Genomic DNA, 18,376 nt, shown 5'->3' on the forward strand with positions numbered 1-18,376 from the left:
GAACCCTGACAGGTACCAGCATGCTTTCTTGTAGGCAGATCCTGAATCTCCTAATCTTGAATTAAAACAGGCCACTTAGTTTCCAACACTGTATTAGGTATTTGCGTTTCTTTATTTCTTCATTTATCTTCAACTGTTCTCTAAAGGATTCAAAGGAACATGTGTTAACTTTTGATGTTTTAACATAATTGACTCATAGCTAGGGATTAGGGCAAAAGTCCATGTGGATTTAGCTAAATAACCCAAAACTTCCAAATCCTACCAGAGACGACAGTAGCTAAACCAAAGGATGCAGTTTTAAAAGAGTGTGTTTACATAAGGAGAAATAATGAAGAAATCAGGTAAAGTACTCTGTTATTATTTTTAACCTCCTATAAATCAGCAGTGCCATCTATAATTGCAACAGCATATTCAGACCTAGTAGGAATTAAGGTGCTGTGGTAAGCATTGTTTAATACGTAATAACCTCCTTTGGCTTTGAGCAGAAACTGCACAAAGGAATTAAAAAATAGAAGTGTTTGACTCTTTCCATCTGCTGCCCCAGCAATATCTGGGTATCAGCTAGCTGACCAGTTCTTCAGTTCATTAAAATCCAACACACAGCAGACACTTGGAAGCATGATCTCAGACTGAGTAAGGCAATGATGCAAAATTCTCCTCTGCACTCTGTTGCATTAGGACCCTGGTGTCCACAAAAACCTTTCTGATTTTGCTCTTCAGATGCCTGAATAGCAGTTCAGACAGGAGCAGGCACAGACTGGATTTACTCTTCTGTAAGGGGATTTTACATCTCTTACAGCATTTAGTTTGCATTTAAATAGTCTGACACTTTTCTCAAACAACTTAGCTTTCTTTGAAAAACAACTAGTGCACAAAGATTTGGGGATTTGATTTGGATTAGTATATTTGAAGAGCTCATGAAAGAACTTTCATGTCTGAAATATTGATTGAACAATTATGACAAAAGAATCTCATAGGTGCAGTAACAACACTGTTCACACTCATGCGTACTGAGAACTGTCCATGTCTTATTATCTGTATTATTGAAAGCAGTTAGATCTTGGACTTGCCAAAGCATGTGAGGCTCAGGATGGATTTGGCAACAAAGAATATCAAGCATAGAAGGGACTGTGACAGAAGTTTCTTGAGTATTTGCAACAGCAATTGAAGTAGTCGACAATTCAAAAGCTGTGTCTCAACTGCAGCACGTACACCCGTGTATGTGCATATATCAAGAAGCAGTTCGGGAAATCAATCGACATTGTCCTTAGGTCCCTGGGAAACAGATTTGAGTGTGCACACAGAATGTTACAATGTCACACCTGCTGGGGTAAAGTGTTATAAAACACAATAATGCAATCACTTGGTGATTGTCTGCACATTTCCAACATTAAAATGGCCTATTTGTTCCTATTTTTAATTTTGAAAACTTAATTATAGTCCTTTCTGAAAGGTTTTCAGGATTTTGCTTAAGCCTTAGAGTATTATTTAAGCATACCTTACAGAGATATTTGAAAAATATCAAGACTCTTCCCATCCCCTCCTGCCCCCAGCATTTGTCAAATAAATAATGCTGTGGTATGTCTGACATACTGTATAATTAATTCATTATTTCAGTACTCCCGAGTATGAACTAAAGTTATATTTTAACTGTGTCTATTTGAAAAAAAATCTTTAATGCACTAGATAGAGGTATTCACTCTCTGCATATAGCTATATAAAGATATACCTAAATGAGTTCCAGTATGACTACATCTATAATTCTGATGCATTTTCCCTCATCTCTCTCTTTCAGCTTCATACCAAGGTTCACCGCATGTCAAAAATGCATAAAATTACAGTAGATTATGAGGAAAGAATTACCTCCATCTGTTATGAGCTAAATTTATGGACATAAGTTCTCATGGAAGTGAAATATTTGGAATCTCCAATAACTCAATATTGACTTTGATAGTTTAGTTGTTTTTTTAATAAACTCATTTGATTATATTATTTTAATGTTTTATGACCTGTATCCATAAATCATAATGACTGCACTATTAAAGAGGATTAAAGCATACTATGGTGTAAACACCACATTTTGCCCTCATATTATTAACTCTGGAGATGTTTCATCCTTTCTGCATAGGATTATAGTATATTTTAATGTGAACATAATGTTCTGTGATTTCTAAAGATAAATATTAAATAGAGGAAAGATGTTACAAAAAGAAGTAAGTTTTAATGGGAAAAAGGAGAAGGTTAATAACTACCAAAAAATTACTGATCTTAAAAAATTGTAATTTTAAATTTGGTTTTGAATGGACCAAATACTTTCTTCAAAAATATACTCAACTTGTCTACATGTACCAAACTTATCTTCTTTTGGTCCTGTTTTCACTTAGATACAATTATTATTATGAGTAATGGAAGCTTCCCATTATTTTGTTGTGAGAGTACCTCCATTACAAAAAACTGTCACAAAATGCCACCCTTGAGGCACCACTAAGCACCGTGCATGATCTTTACACCTGACTCATTAGGCTATAAAAGGCACCATAATCTACTTATATTCACTATCCCTCAGGGAACAATGAAGGCAAAGAACTTCACGCAGTCCTTCTCAATTTCAGAAACAGCATTGGGTAAAGTTGAAGAGGCTTGTTAAAAAGAAACTGAAAGCAGCTTACTATGGCTGATTGGAAATTACTGATGGAAAACAATGTGATGTGTTACACCTAGACAAATACATAAAATAACATATCAATTTCCTCTTAAGAGTTAGCTGTTAAAGTTATAATTAAGAAAAAAAACCAATAATAGCTGGCAGTCATTAAAAGCAGCAAATTAACATTAGGAACTACTAAAAGAAGAATTACTCATATTGTTATACCATAATTATGCTGGCTGCTGATCTAGTGCTCTCATTTCTAAAATGCCTATAGTAGAGCCAGGAAAAAAATTGAGAATGGCAAAGATGACCATGGGGATGAGATGACTTCATGCTAGAAAGAATTAAGTACAATACGTTTCTTTACCCTGAAAAAAAAATACAATTTAAGGCTGTTATCAAAATTGTAACCAGCATGGGAAAGGTAGGAGGAATTTACCATATTATCTCTTTTGCTTCAAGAAAGCTCAGTTGCAAAAGCCCTTTCTCTAAGCTACTCAGCTAGGTTTGCATTACAGTAAGAGTATATATGAAGGGTGGTATGTGCAAAAGGGTCTAATGGTTAGCTCAGACTTGTTGCAGAACTCATATGGTGCTACAGAGAGGTTTAATGAATCCAATCTTTCATGGCCAGGTAGAAGCAATTGAAAATCTTCTGTCTACAGAAATTACAACTGCCAGGAGTATTCTGACTAATTCTCAAGAAGGCTGGCCAGTTACTACTGGATAAGTCTAACTGTGAAAAAGAGATATGCCTTTCAGTAAGAGTGAAATTTCTGTATTTAATGAAAAGAAACATTTAATTATTTAATTTCATCATTACTTTTCTTTATGTGCAGGTAGTAGGATCCCAAATATGGCTAAGTATGGTTAATTCAGTTTGAGTATGTAGAGCTGTGGGTATCTAATTAACTACATTAACATGAGACTAATATATACAAATTGTGCAACTAACTTGAGAGAAGAAAAAGTTTTTAAGTCCCATTTTCAAGCAGGTGTCTACCTTAATTCCCAGTCATTGAAGGGAGCCTCCTTATTAATACAAGCTTCTTCTTCAATGATACAGGTCAGCAATCAGTTGTTTTACTCAGCTACAAAGCATTTACAGATAGCCTGGTAAATCCCTGGCTGGGGTGTTAAGGATAACAGGAAGGGATTCTATAGGTACGTAGCAGCTAAAAAACAGACTAGGGACAATGTAGGCCCCTTCTGGAAACTATTGGGAGAACTGGCTACACAGGATTTGGAGAAGGCTGAGGTTCTGAATGGCTTCTTTGCCTTGGTCTTCACTGGCAAGGGCTCTGACCGCACCACCCGAGTCTTGGAAGGCAGATGCAGAGACTGTGAAAACCTAGACCTTGGGCCCACTGTACTAGAGGATCTGCTTCGAGACCATCTTAAGAACCTGAACATACACAAGTCCATGGGACCTGATGAAATCCATCAGCGGGTCCTGAAGGAGCTGGTGAATGAAGTTGCTAAGCCACTGGCCATCATATTTGAAAAATCATGGCAGTCAGGTGAACTCCCTGACAACTGGAAAAAGGGAAATATAACCCCCATTTTAAAGAAGGGGAAAATGGATGACCCGGGGAATTACAGACCAGTCAGTCTCACCTCTGTGCCTGGCAAAATCTGGGAGCAGATTCTCCTGGAAGGCATGCAAGGGCACATGAAAAACAACAAGGTGCTTGGTGACAGCCAGCATGGCTTTACTAGGGGAAAATCCTGCCTGACCAATTTGGTGGTCTTCTATGGTGGGGCTACAGAAGTGATGGACAGGGGTAGAGCAGTTGATGTCATCTACCTGGACTTGTGCAAAGCGTTCGACATCCCACATGACATCCTTGTCTCTAAATTGGAGAGATATCAGTTTGATAGGTGGACAAAGAGCTGTCTGGATGGGCGCATGCAAAGAGTTGTGGTAAATGGCTCAATGTCTGGCTGGAGGCCAGTAATGAGTGGTGTCCCTCAGGGATCGGTGTTGGGAATGGTCTTGTTTAACATCTTTGTCACTGACATGGACAGTGGGATTGAGTGTGCCCTCAGCAAGTTTGCCGATGACACCAAGCTGTTTGTTTGGTTGATACGCTGGAGGGAATGCCATCCAGAGGGACCTTGACACACTTGTGATGTGGGCTGATGCCAATCTTATGAAGTTTAACCATCATAAATGCAAGATCATAGCAGCGAGGTGCCTGAGGACTGGAAGATGGCAAATGTCACATCAGTCTATAAGAAAGGCAAGAAGGAGGACCCGGGTAATTATAGACTGGTCAGCCTTACCTCCGTCTCTGGAAAGGGATGACGGGGTTATTAAGAACAGCCAACATAGTTTTGCCAGGGGGAAGTCATGTTTGACCAACCTTATAGCCTTCTATGAGGAAGTGACTAGGTGGAGGGATGATGGTAGAGTGGTAGGTGTGTTTTTTCTTGATTTCAGTAAGTCATTTGATACTGTCTCCCACAGCATTCTCATAGATAAGCTAAGGAAGTGTGGGCTTGATGATCAGGTAGTGAGGTGGATCAAGAACTGGTTGAAATGAAGAAGGCAGAGAGTTGTGGTCAATGGGGCAGAATCTAGCTGGAGGTCTGTGACTAGTGGAGTCCCTCAGGGGTCGGTGCTGGGACCAGTGCTGTTTAATATTTTCATCAACGAAATTGATGAAGTTCAACAAGAGCAAGTGTAGAGTCTTGCACCTGGGGAAGAACAACCCCATTTACCAGTACAGGTTGGGGCTTGACCTGCTGGAAAGGAGTGAAGGGGAAAGGGACCTGGGGGTCCTGGTGGATAGGAGGATGACCATGAGCCAGCAATGTGCCCTTGTGGCCAAGAAGGCAAATGGCATCCTGGGGTGCATTAGAAAGGGTGTGGTTAGTAGGGCAAGAGAGGTTCTCCTCCCCCTCTACTCTGCCTTGGTGAGGCCGCATCTGGAATATTGTGTCCAGTTCTGGGCCCCTCAGTTCAAGAAGGACAGGGAATTGCTTGAAAGAGTCCAGCGCAGAGCCACAAAGATGATTAAGGCAGTGGAACATCTCCCTTATGAGGAGAGGCTGAGGGAGCTGGGTCTCTTTAGCTTGGAGAAGAGGAGACTGAGGGGTGACCTCATCAGTGTTTACAAATACGTAAAGGGTGGGTGTCAGGATGATGGAGCTAGGTTTTTTTTCAGTGATATCCAGTGATAGAACAAGAGGCAATAGGTGTAAACTGGAGCATAGGAGGTTCCACGTTAACATCAGGAAGAACTTCTTTACTGTAAGAGTGACAGAGGACTGGAACAGGTTGCCCAGGGAGGTTGTGGAGTCTCCTACGTTGGAGATATTCAAGGCCCGCCTGGACAAGTTCCTGTGTGATGTACTCTAGGTTACTCTGTTCTTGCAAGGGGGTTGGACTAGATGATCTTTTGAGGTCCCTTCCAACCCTTGGGATTCTGTGATTCTGTGATCTGAAGGGGGGCCATAAGGATGCTGGGGAAGGACTTCATTAGGGACTGTAGTGACAGGACAAGGGGTAATGGGTTAAAAGTTAAACAGGGGAGGTTTAGGCTGGATATAAGGAAGAAGTTCTTTACTGTTAGGGTGGTGAGGCACTGGAATGGGTTGCCCAGGGAGGCTGTTTATGCTCCATCCCTGGCAGTGTTTGAGACCAGGTTGGAAGAAGCCTTGCATGGCATGCTTTAGTGTGAGGTGTCCCTGCCCATGGCAGGTGGGCTGGAATTAGATCTTAAGGTCCTTTCCAACCCTAACTATTCTATGATTCTAAAATATGTTCAGGATTTTTTTTTTTTTAATTTCTGTTACCCAATGGTACCCATTCACACACATGCATCAAACCTTTTCTTAGCTTTTCATTATTTTAGTAATCTAATCTATAATATTAATGTTCCATATGTAATTTTCAGAAGCTCAGTAAAATGAAGATCCATTCCCTGTTACCTAGTCTTCCCTCTACTGTATGTGTATAAATCTTTGTTTGTAGCATTTATCACAAGAATCATTTTACACCAAATTTTTACTGTAATTCTACGTCCTTTAGCTATTTTTAATGGTTGATCATATTTATATCACAAATAATTACTTTTCTGCAAAAAAGAATAAGACAAAATTTCAAAAAATGGATGTTCTGTCTTCATCTGGGATAAAGTTTAATTTTTTCATAGTAGCAGGTACAGTGCTGTGTTTTGGATTTAGTCTGAGAACAGTGTTGATAACACACCAGTGTTTTAGCTTTTGCTAAATATCGCTTACGCTGATCAAGTTCTTCTAATGTCTCATACTCTACCAGTGAGGAGGGGCACAAGAAGCAGAGAACAGGACACATGACCCAAACTAGCCAAAGGGGTACTCCATACGATAGAATGTCATACTTTGCCTATAAACTGGGGGAGCTGGCTGGGAGGGGCCAATTGCTGCTCAAGGATGGGTAAGCATCTTTATTGTGCATCCCTTCAGTTTCCTGAATTTTATTAGTCTTCCTCTCTTTTCCCCGTTATTATTATTACTGTTATATTATTATTTATTATATTTAACTTTATTTCAATTATTAAACTGTTGATCTCACAGGTTTTACCTTTCTCCTGTTCCCATCCCTATCCCAGCAGGGCTGGGTAGAGAGGGGGGTAATGAGTGAGCAGCTGAGTGTTTCTGAGTTACCGTCTGGGGTTAAACCTTGGCAAGGAACCAAGGTCATCACTCCGAAGAACATAGCTATGGAAAGTTTGAGCCCATACAGTAAATTGAAATGGCTGAGAACAGGCAGAACTCTAAACAGTGCAATTTTTTTTAAATAACATTTGATGATATTCATGCTATAATTATGCAGTAGTTCGTGTGTGGTTTCATTTGTTCTTCTTGCTGTAAGTGAGGAAATAAAGCTGAATATCTTCATTAGACGTTACTTTCATCAAACTAAGTATGCCCCCTGAAGACTCTGAATGTTTAATTCTTACCCTACACTAAACAAAAGAATAATAAAATGCACAATTCATAAAAAACTGAAGTATTCAGTAAATAGTCATTCTTAAATGATGCAGCTAGAATAACAGTGTTATCACCCGGACTTTATAGCCCAGTGCAGTTATTGGCACATAAGATGGTATATCCCATCCATATATGACCAATGGTGTTCTGCCTTTAAAAGGCTCCAATTTATTATCCATTAGTAAAATCAAATAGTCACTACCTGCAGTACCAGTCTGCACATACTGAAGTAGTAGTTAAAATAGAATTTGAAACTGCTAAACTAAGCAAACGCCCAACTGGAACAACTACTATGTTGTCATCAGTGCAGTGTGAGACCTGATCTGGGCTGATCAAGTGTATTTTTCCTACATAATACAGAGAAAAAAGAAGACATGCTAAGTACGGCATGGCCATAGCAAAACCAGAAGCTATTCCTCCTGTGAAATTCTATTATTATGCCCTGTTTTTAGTGGCTCATTAATTTTTTAAATTATCCATGTTTTATCTCTCCATAGAAGTGCTTTTTGTTTCTTATGCTTGACCAAATTTGACTTATTCCTCTTAGAGAATAAGAAAAAAGAAAGGGAAAGGGCAGAAGTAGGATATGAAAAGGAAAATGAAAATGAAAAGGAAAAAGGAAAAAAGAAAAAAAGTGAAAAAAAGAGGGAGAGGAAGAGAAGGAAGAGGCAGAGGAAGAGAAAGAGGAAGGGGAAGGGGAAGAAACAGGAAGGAAGAAAGAATGAAGAAAGGAGGAAGGAGGGAACAGAAGAGGGGAGTGACTAAACAGACAGGGGGGAAGAAAGGAGAAGAAGACAGGTAATTAAAGTGCCATAACTGTAAATTGGTGTGAATAAAAAAAACTATTTTGCAGTGGAAGGTTATTAGACCTCATTTATGGAGAAATGCTTTCCTTAAAAGCAGAAATAGATGAGACTTTTTCTGATATCAGTGACTAATGTTTTGGTACATGCTTATGTTCTTTTAACAAAACAAAAGTCCCATATGGGCTAAGGTTCACAGTTTGACTGTCATGGTTTAAGCCCAGCCTATCACTCAGAAACCACACAGCTGTTTGCTCACCCCCCCCCCCCCCTTTTCCTTCCTTTGCTCCTGGAGGGATGGGGAGGAGAATCAAAAGAACCTAACTCCCACGGGTTGAGACAAGAACAGTCCAGTAACTAAGGTATAACACAAATCACTACTGCTACCATCAATAATAATAATAATGATAAGAGAAATAACAAGGGAGGAGAATACAACTGCTCAGTACCCGCCGACCGATACCCAGCTTGACTGAGCAGTGATCTAGCCCTTGTGGGTAACTGATCCCACTTCATATATTGGGCATGACGTGCTGTGGTATGGAATACCTCTTTGGCTACTTTGAGTCAGGTGTCCTGTCTCTGCTTCCTTCCAGCTTCCCCTCCTCCCTGGCAGAGCATGAGACTCAGAAAATCCTCGCTCAGACTAAACATTACTAAGCAGCAACTAAAAACATCGGTGTTATCAGCACTGTTCCCAGGCTGAAAGTCAAAACCACAACACTGCACCAGCTACTAAGAAGGAGAAAAATGACTGTTACTGCTAAACCCAGAACAGACTGTCAGTGTACTTTAGGGATAATTCCCACACTTTTCCTGTCCTACATGATAGATTTTTATAGCACTTTCTCCTCTTGACATTTGAAGAGCTACCAAGAAGAGCCACAGAGTATGCTGTCAGAGGCAGTACAGAAGCCAGAGCCCTGCACCAGCCCTTCAAAACACTTACAAATTTACAATATAATGAAAAGACTCAGGCTACATCTAGGGAAATAAATGGGCCCTTGTTCTGGAATTCAGTAACCTGTAACGTTAAATTGTTAGAACAATTGTAAGATCAATTTGGCCTGATTTTGACTTGAACCATCCAGCAATGACCCAGCAATATTGGGCACCATTCACCATTTCCAGTTGTCAGTGTCTAAGGAGGTAAGCCACTACTGGACTTCCATAATACAGACACGGCAAAAGTGTGCCAGATGCCCTCAAATCCTGTGAATGGATATTGTTTCTTATTTCTTTGTTATATTGTTTCTTATAACTATTTTACATAAGGAACTGGATTGATTTTGGCAATGGATCGTGTAAATTTGTAATCCACTATATAACCTTTGTAACCCATGTATAACACTGAATACATTTGGCAATGGATTATATAACAAAATAACTTCTTTATGTTTTCCCTTCATAACAAAGAACAGGATTCAATGGTTCAGGCCATCCATCACAGACCTATGCTCTTCTTATGCCACAGAACTTGTTACACACAAACAAACACCTTCATATATCTTAAAAAAAATACATATGTCATCCTGTGCTCTGTTGGATGTCATATATGTATATATATGCATACATACATATACACACAAACACCATACATATACATAAACACATTCAAACACCACTCCTCTCATAGCAGAGGATACCAAAAGGCATTACTTGGTATCACTGGAAGTAACACAAAGTTTCATCATGCAGCAGACTGCTTTTGCTTTATTCTGCTGTTTACTTGGGTTTTTTTTCCCCTGTTTATGCTTTTCTCTGAATTTTTGAACTTCATTATTCTCCTCTGTTGATTGTTTTTTGTAATTCCTTTTTTCAGTAAAGGATATCAACCAACTGGTAATACAAACATCCTTGATCAGATCAGGCATGGGCACCATCCAACAGAAGAAAAACAGGTTTATATTCCCAGTAAGCATCAACCTCTGTTAAAGCAAGATGAACACTACCTTCATCCCACACAAGCACCTTAGCAAAGAAAATCTGAAGTGCTTCCACACATAATTTATCCTAACATGACCTAATATAAGGAACCCCCTAAAGGCAGAATACAGGCTACAGTTTTAAAAAAATACTTTTTCATGTTTTATTTATCATATTCCAGCTTCCTCATCTTAAGTAAAGACCAATTTAAGCAAGGACGCTACTTCATGAATGAAGCAAAGCAGCTCTCCCTTCACTGGTGGCTTTCAGTGGTTTTATCTGGACAGATGCATGGTTAGCAAATAAGGACAGCAGATAAAACTCTTCATCTCACCCAAGACCATTCTGGTGCAGCCCTTTTCTGCTACAAAGAATGGCAGAAATCCATGAGTTTCTTTCAACAATTAAGGATGAGATTTTACTCTCTTACATCCCTTTGTGGCAGTGGTCTGACAGATTGTTCAGAATAGAGTGTAAATCTGCTTATTTCTTTGTGTCAATCTAATATAAAATCCATTCCCCTGGTCATGCATTGACTAGGTCAAATAAGATTAAATGTCACAGAATAGAATCAGAAAGAACATTTCAACACAGAAACAGCAAAGCCATAAAAGTTTTCCGTACCATAAAGATCTACTCAAACACTTTAATCTTACCTCCCTGAGAGGATCATTGAGCTCATTCAAAATGTTTTCTTCATCAAAGATCTTGCCTTGGTAGCGGTGCTCGTAGTAATCATGGATCTTCTGACGCATTTCAGCGGGTAACTTGTGGAACGACATGTATTGTTCCACTTGTTTGTACTGTCAGGACAATAAAAGGACAAGTCAGAAAAATCTGCACATTTTAACTATCTAAAGGCATCTGCAAAATGAAAATTCATTCATGTATCCACTTAAGCTTTACATATTTTATAAAGATAATTTTTTATTCATGCCAGAGAACCCTCACACAAATATTAGTTAATTTAATATTGCTCACATGGTAGCATGACTATAAGCCAATGAAACTGCCTTTAGTGGTCATACTTGATACTAATATCCACATTAAAATGTAAGTTTTAGAAGCTAAACCCTCACACTTGTCATGTGTTCCCTAAATTCCCAGCTATTCCAAAGTTGTGAAAATACAGCAACGCCAATTTTAGCTCATTCTATGCAGCAGACAGAGAACCTGTACACAGTATCCACATCTCTAGTGCTGCATTAAGAGAGAGTTTAAGCTGTGAAATTTCAGAAACTGGTTATGCTGCATGAATATGTAACCTATAACATTGTGTTTGCTTATACAGTGACTGAAGAACAAAGTTGAAATCTGTGGAGATAATGAAGTAGAAAGCATTTTTCAGAAGGAATGAAGTGAACTGGAGAAATAGGCATGTCATTATGAAATAGAAAGATGGGGAACAGACTGATGTCAAGACCCAGGAGATTCAGAGGACCTCACTTCATCTGCTTTCTGCCTCTTGTTCTCTTGTTTCTACTAGTCCTCTGCCTTCCTTTCTGCTTTGATTACCTTTTTCAAAAGCCTTTTTGGGTAGCATAACCTTCAGATAAGAAACTCTCAAACTAATGTACTCAGAGTTGAACTGTACTAAAGCGCGTGATACATTTGAGCCGACAAAATGGAGAAGTTGTCCAAACCACAAATGGACAAGTATTGCCTGACCAAGACTTTTTCTCTCAGACAACCTATCCTTAACTCAGATGAAGAGGATAAGGTGCCGAGACACAGAAAGATAAAACCACTCCCATGCTTATAGGCGAGTTAAAACTTGATTTACTTAGGTGAAGAATCTTAATTTATCTAATTAATTTTTGTCATGCTTCATGAGGCAATTCTAACTGAATTCGATGAAAAAAACCAACAAAAAAAAAAACAGTGAAATCTTACTTAGCATCAGCATCTCTGTAGAGCAATTAAATGAATTTATAATATACATGACTCATATACATGAACTGCAGCATATATCCCATATCCTCTAACTTGTATAATTGAAGGTTGCTCTATCCTCTGGAACTGAAATTACTTGTTGCTTTGCAAAGTGGCAAAAGTTTAGATTAAGGCCACTTGTACAGCATACATTCCACAAATCAAAGTAATTTTGCATAGGACAATTTAACAATGCATGGTACATATGTAAGTCGGATTAAACCCATGTACAGATATTCTGCATCTCTTAAGCAAGACCTCCTCACCTCTTTTGTTTAGAAGTGACACTTAAATTTGTGTGCTCATCATTGGTTTCTGTTCTGATATGGAGAAATTTATCCATACATTGTGGGTTTGAATCTGGGTCACTAGAAGACAAACACTATCATAAATGAAGTATTGCTTCTAAAATTACCTTACCTATGAGTTACAGCTCATCTAGGCACAGATTTATGTGGAGTAAAGGGACAGCAGATCGCCCAGTGCTCTACATATCTCACCAAGGCGGTCACACAGTTGCAGCTGTTGTGCAGTGCTACAGCTTTTCTGAAGCAAAACAAAGAAGATGCTGCACTGTGCAATATTCCCTTCAGCCCTTCATTGCTTTGGCTTCATGTATGGAATACTGCATCCAGTTCTGGGCGCCTCAGTTCAAGAAGGACACGGAATTGCTTGAAAGAGTCCAGCGCAGAGCCACAGATGATTAAGGGAGTGGAACATCCCCCTTATGAAGAGAGGCTGAGGGAGCTGGGTCTCTTTATCTTGGAGAAGAGGAGACTGAGGGGTGACCTCATCAATATGTGTAACATATTTGTATAATACAAAGGGGAGGTGTCAGGATGATGGAGCTAGGTTTTTTTCAGTGATATCCAGTGATAGGACAAGGGGCAATGGGTGTAAACTGGAGCATAGGAGGTTCCACATCAGGAAGAACTTCTTTACTGTGAGAGTGACAGAGCACTGGAACAGGTTGCCCAGGGGGGTTATGGAGTCTCCTACGTTGAAGATATTCAAGGCCCACCTGGACAAGTTCCTGTATGATGTACTCTAGGTTACCCTGCTCTTGCAAGGGGGTTGGACTAGATGATCTTTTGAGGTCCCTTCCAACCCTTGGGATTCTGTGATTCTGCGATATGCAACGTGTCATGTGTCACAACAGATATTGACAGGGAATGGTCTTCACTATCATCCCTCTAACTGATTTTATTTACATACAAACATGATTGAGCAATGCTAAATGAAAAGTAATCCTTGCTAATAAAAAATATACATTCGTTGAGATGTATAATGCTAGGTTGCTGCAAAGGAGTTTTATACCAGAATGACCTTGAAGACGAGAACATTCATGCTAAAAGCAATTTGCTTTGCCAGCAGTCTACACTGCTGTCTTTCTTTAGTGCTGTTATTTAAATAGGTGCTTTCTCCCATAGAAGCAGTTCTTTTTCCTACCATGAATTATGCTTACAGATGAGAATTTTAGGAAAGGAAAAAATAAAACTAGTAGGAATGTAATGACATACACTGCTGTGTCTTAAAATGCTTCTAAATTAATAACACACACAATAATAGGGACAGCTGCATATTAGTAAAAAATCTACACCAATGAATTTAAAGTCTCCCACAATTCACAGAAACATTTAATCATCTAAATTACTATTAAGGTCTCTTCTATGTCAAAATATCTGACCCTGTTACTGTCCAATACACTATCACCATCACCCTGTAATGTATCTTTTCTTAACCTTTCTGAGTGTGATTTTGACTCATATTCTGTATTATTCATGCTGCTACTACTCCCTTCTTGACATCTTGCCACAGCATTCATGTCACGTGTTCCCTCAAAACATTTAACTTTTTCTTCAGCATCTAATATCTTTCACTCAGTCCAAGTAATGATTGCTTTTTTATTTCAGAGAAAAGCAAGTTCATTTTTTCAGCTTGCTGTATGTTATTGGCAATATTGAGGGTTTCCCAGATTAGCTGTGACTGCAGTGTGTAACATTCCAGTTGCGAAAGGAAATGCTAAAATGAAGATACAAAAAGAGCAAAATTAGCATGGTCTTGTTTATTTTCTGCAATAAATCACTAATTTGTCCAACTTCATTTTGAAGAATATTTTCTCTGTGGGTACCACACATATCAATAATGGTTAGAAATTGAGATATTTTTCACTTTTAAATAATTATACTGATTTTTGCTGGATTTTTTTTAACTCATAGAAATGCAAATAATAGAACTGAATTATTTTCTGCAAAAAAAAAACGGTGAAATTTTCAGTGAAGTTGCATTCTTGTAAAAACTTTGTATTTTTATCATATTTAAAAGAGCTGTAACTGATTCAGAGTCACCCATCAAACATGACACTTGAACCTGCATCTCCTTATTTGAGTGAAATAATTTCTTCCTAATGACTATTCTCATCACACTGCATCCTGCATCTGTTATCTTCTAGACTGAACATTCTGGGTTTCTTGGGAGTCTTGGTGTTTGGTGGTTTTGTTTCTTTGTTTGTTTTCTACTTGTCTGTTTTGGTGTGTGAAGAAAAGAGATGTATTAATTCCACATTCACAAAAGTACCTCTGGAACTTTTCTTACATCTGTGTAAGAGGAAAGAGGACTTTACATTATTGCATTATTGCAGATTTTTAGCCAGTCAAAGTTACAGCCTTATGTATACAAATTTTTCAATGAGATATGTAAAATAAAAAATTAATCCTATATGCAAATTAGAAATGTAAAACCGAAGTGAGATCATCTGTAAAATCTGCTGAATTAAGCAAGTTCTATCCACAATTCAGTTGGAATTAATTTATAAGTATTCTTAAAATGATTTGAAAATGCTTCCCTGCCACGTGTAAGAGAAGAATTTAAGCAGCATTACAATATGTGAAAAAGTCATAGACAAAGAACTCACTGAGAAGGAGCAGAAAGCTGAGAGAAGGCAATATGATCAAGATGAAGCTTTTCTAAATAATGAAGATCAAGCAAAGAACCACCACAATTCTGCATGGTTTCTAAACTACATTAGGGTATATAGGTCCCCTGAGTTACTGAGTTTATTCCCCTGCTATTGTAAAACCTTACATCATGTTACTCCTTATAAACAAGACATCTCAAGAACAGTTAGACTTTCTCTCTCCATTAGTCCTTTAAGAATATTGTTTCAAGAAGCTTACTGGTCTTATATATATCTCTCAACCTAATTTCAAATTTCAGTCTAAATGTATGCAAATGCAGTTTAAATCAACTAATACTTACTGCAAAATTATCTAGCACCTCCAAAAGCTCCTATCCCTTGGTATGTTTCTCTGGAGTATTTATAGATGGGAATCACGTCTCTTCTCAGCCTCATACAAGTAGTTTATTATACTTTTTGTTCTGAAGACAGCCTACTGTCCCTCTTTTTTTTTCATCCACTCTAGTCTGAGTTCATCTTTCTTCAAATGCAGTTACTAGAATGTACATACTATTTTAGAGGAAATATGACTGATTTGTACTATTATTTCTTTCCCACCTAGTGGAAAGCCAAAATGCATTGAAATGATTGTTTACAGTCATTCTATGAACAGCTCCATCACTCAGATTCCTCATTTTCTCCTTGCCACTTGCAATTGCTGTGCTCCTCCATTTTCCAGTTTATAGCAGCAGCTTGTACCAGTGCCTGAGTCCTTGGATTCTCAATTTCTGCATTTCATCTTATTCCTATTACCTTATCCCTCAGAACTCAACTCATTGTTTCTATAAAGTATCTTGATCTTTCCTAACATTAGCATCTGAAGTTTTATACCATCATAACCTTCATACCATCACTGAACTCCTGAAATTATTATGCAAGCCCAGTGACAATGTTGCGCCTTTAGGTATTTTTCTACTAGCCTTACTCCAGCTTGGTATCTGGAAAACTCACCAGTGGGCCCACAACCAAATCAGGGGAAGGACTGGCAGCACATGTGAAAGTAAACAAAATTGCTGCCTTACACCAACTTCGCTTCTAAGAGAAGAATGAGGTTTTACCTACCCTAATGCAAATCAGTTTTGTGTAGATAAGATGTTACAGTCTACATAGCAGGTGTCACATTGAAGAGATCCCAGGAATTCCTTATACATCCTAATACTTAAATGATTTTACTCTGTGATAAGTTCATCTACTACTACTTTCAAATTATCAACTGAATCAAAAGGCAGCAAACATGAATATCACCAAACTTGTGAGACTTCACTTGGAGTACTGTGTGCAGTTCTGGTGTCCTCAACATAAAAAAGACATGGAACTGCTGGAATAAGTCCAGAGGAGGCCACAAGGAGATTCAGAGGACTGGAGCACCTCCCGTATGAAGACAGGCTGAAAAAGTTGGTGCTGTTCAGCCTGAAGAGAAGGCTGCGTGGAGACCTCCTAGCAGCCTTCCAGTATCTGAAGGGGGCCTATAAGGATGCTGGGGAGGGACTCTGCATTAGGGACTGCAGTAGTAGGACAAGGGGTAACTGGTCAAAATTTAAGCAGGGGAAGTTTAGATTGGATACAAGGAAGAAATTCTTTACTGTTAGGGGGGTGAGGCACTGGAATGGGTTGCCCAGGGAAGTTGTGAATGCTCCATCCCTGGTGGTGTTCAAGGCCAGGCTGGACAGAGCCTTGGGTGACATGGTTTAGTGTGAGGTGTCCCTGCCCATGGCAGGGGGATTGCAACTAGATGATCTTAAGGTCCTTTCCAACACTAACTATTCTATGATTCTATGATTCTAACCTTGGACTTTGAACAGAAATTCTTAGAATTGCAGAATTAAGAGACTGTTCTCTTTCTGTGGTAGAACAGTCTTGAAAAATGTGAAATGACAATAAAGATTGGAGAGTTATTCATGTGATACCTTAATTCAGCTTTCTAAAAGTCAAGTGTCTAATTTAAACCAGTTATCCTGATTCTTTCATACCAGACAGAGATAACAAGGGCAATTAGTCTTGCTCTAAGCTTCATGTTTTGCATACATGTGATAAACTCACATCATCCTCATCTGCCTCTCCAGCGTTACTAGGGGAGATCTAAATAAGTAGGACTGACCAATTAGCTAAGCATCAACTGTAACCTTATATTTTAAAATAATAATTTAATTAAGGGTCAAGACCAAGTTGGATGAAGCCCATGGCAGGGGGGTTGGAACTAGATGATCTTGAGGTCCTTTCAAATCCTAACTATTCTATGATTCTATGATTCTAAAATATTAACCTTTTGGCTGTGATACATATATATGATCTGATTCAAGGATTACTTTCAAGTTCAATCACCAATGTAAGTGTGCTAAAATTTCAATCTTAAAGAAAGAAATCTAATTAATTTGGTTATCAGCAGAAGAAACTGAATGCTACAAGGAGGCACTGAAGACTCTTTGATCATGAAATGACAGGTAAGGATTTTATACTTGTGTTTTGGATTCCTTTTGTGAAAAAGGAAATGGGTGCTCTTCATTAGAAAGGCAATATATGAGGTTCTGTCTGAATCAGAGTAAGGAAAAAGTAGCATGCTATCACATCACTGAACACCAAATGAAATGCACCAAACTAGAAAACTGTCTGAAGTATAAAATATTTCATTCTAATAAAGCAATATAGTTACAAATTTTCTCCCATTTAACATTCATGGAGTTTTAGGCCCCTCACTTCTCTGTAGAAGGTATGAGACAGACAAACAACTTTCAGGAAAAGGGGAGGTTCAGCAGATATCCTGAGGTACAGAACTGGAGGGATGGCATTTGCAATGGTTGTTTAAGCAAATACAGTTTAATAAAGAAAATAGAGTTTAATATTGAAGCTTTCCAAAACAAAATATAAAAATATTTAAGCTAAATCAAAATTACGCTGTTTATTCTTTTTCTTTTTATTATTTTATGGAAAAATTGATATAATTTTCTTGAAGTATGTAAACTCTAATGATTTTGGTGGAAAATTTTGCTACATGGCAAGTGTGTTTGGCATTAAAAGTATTCACCTCCCCATAAGCAGTGCTAATACATGGCTCTGGAGAAAACAAAGTGTATGGAAATGGACAGAAGTGAAAAATGATCACACATTAGCAAAGAACTGAAGCTGGGAGAA

General features: G+C 38.4%; 1 protein-coding gene across 1 annotated transcript in view; it reads right to left on the reverse strand.

Annotated features, from left to right (window-relative positions):
* Positions 1–18,376, reverse strand: part of HCN1 (hyperpolarization activated cyclic nucleotide gated potassium channel 1) — a 195,619-nt gene that overhangs the window by 33,372 nt on the left and 143,871 nt on the right. Inside the window, exon 5 of the mRNA XM_005151964.2 lies at positions 11,016–11,162. Within this exon, the coding sequence (XP_005152021.2) occupies positions 11,016–11,162 (147 nt within the window). The remainder of the gene's footprint in view (positions 1–11,015; positions 11,163–18,376) is intronic.

This window comes from Melopsittacus undulatus, chromosome Z (assembly GCF_012275295.1).
Source record: "Melopsittacus undulatus isolate bMelUnd1 chromosome Z, bMelUnd1.mat.Z, whole genome shotgun sequence".
Classification (NCBI taxonomy): Eukaryota; Metazoa; Chordata; class Aves; order Psittaciformes; family Psittaculidae; genus Melopsittacus; species Melopsittacus undulatus.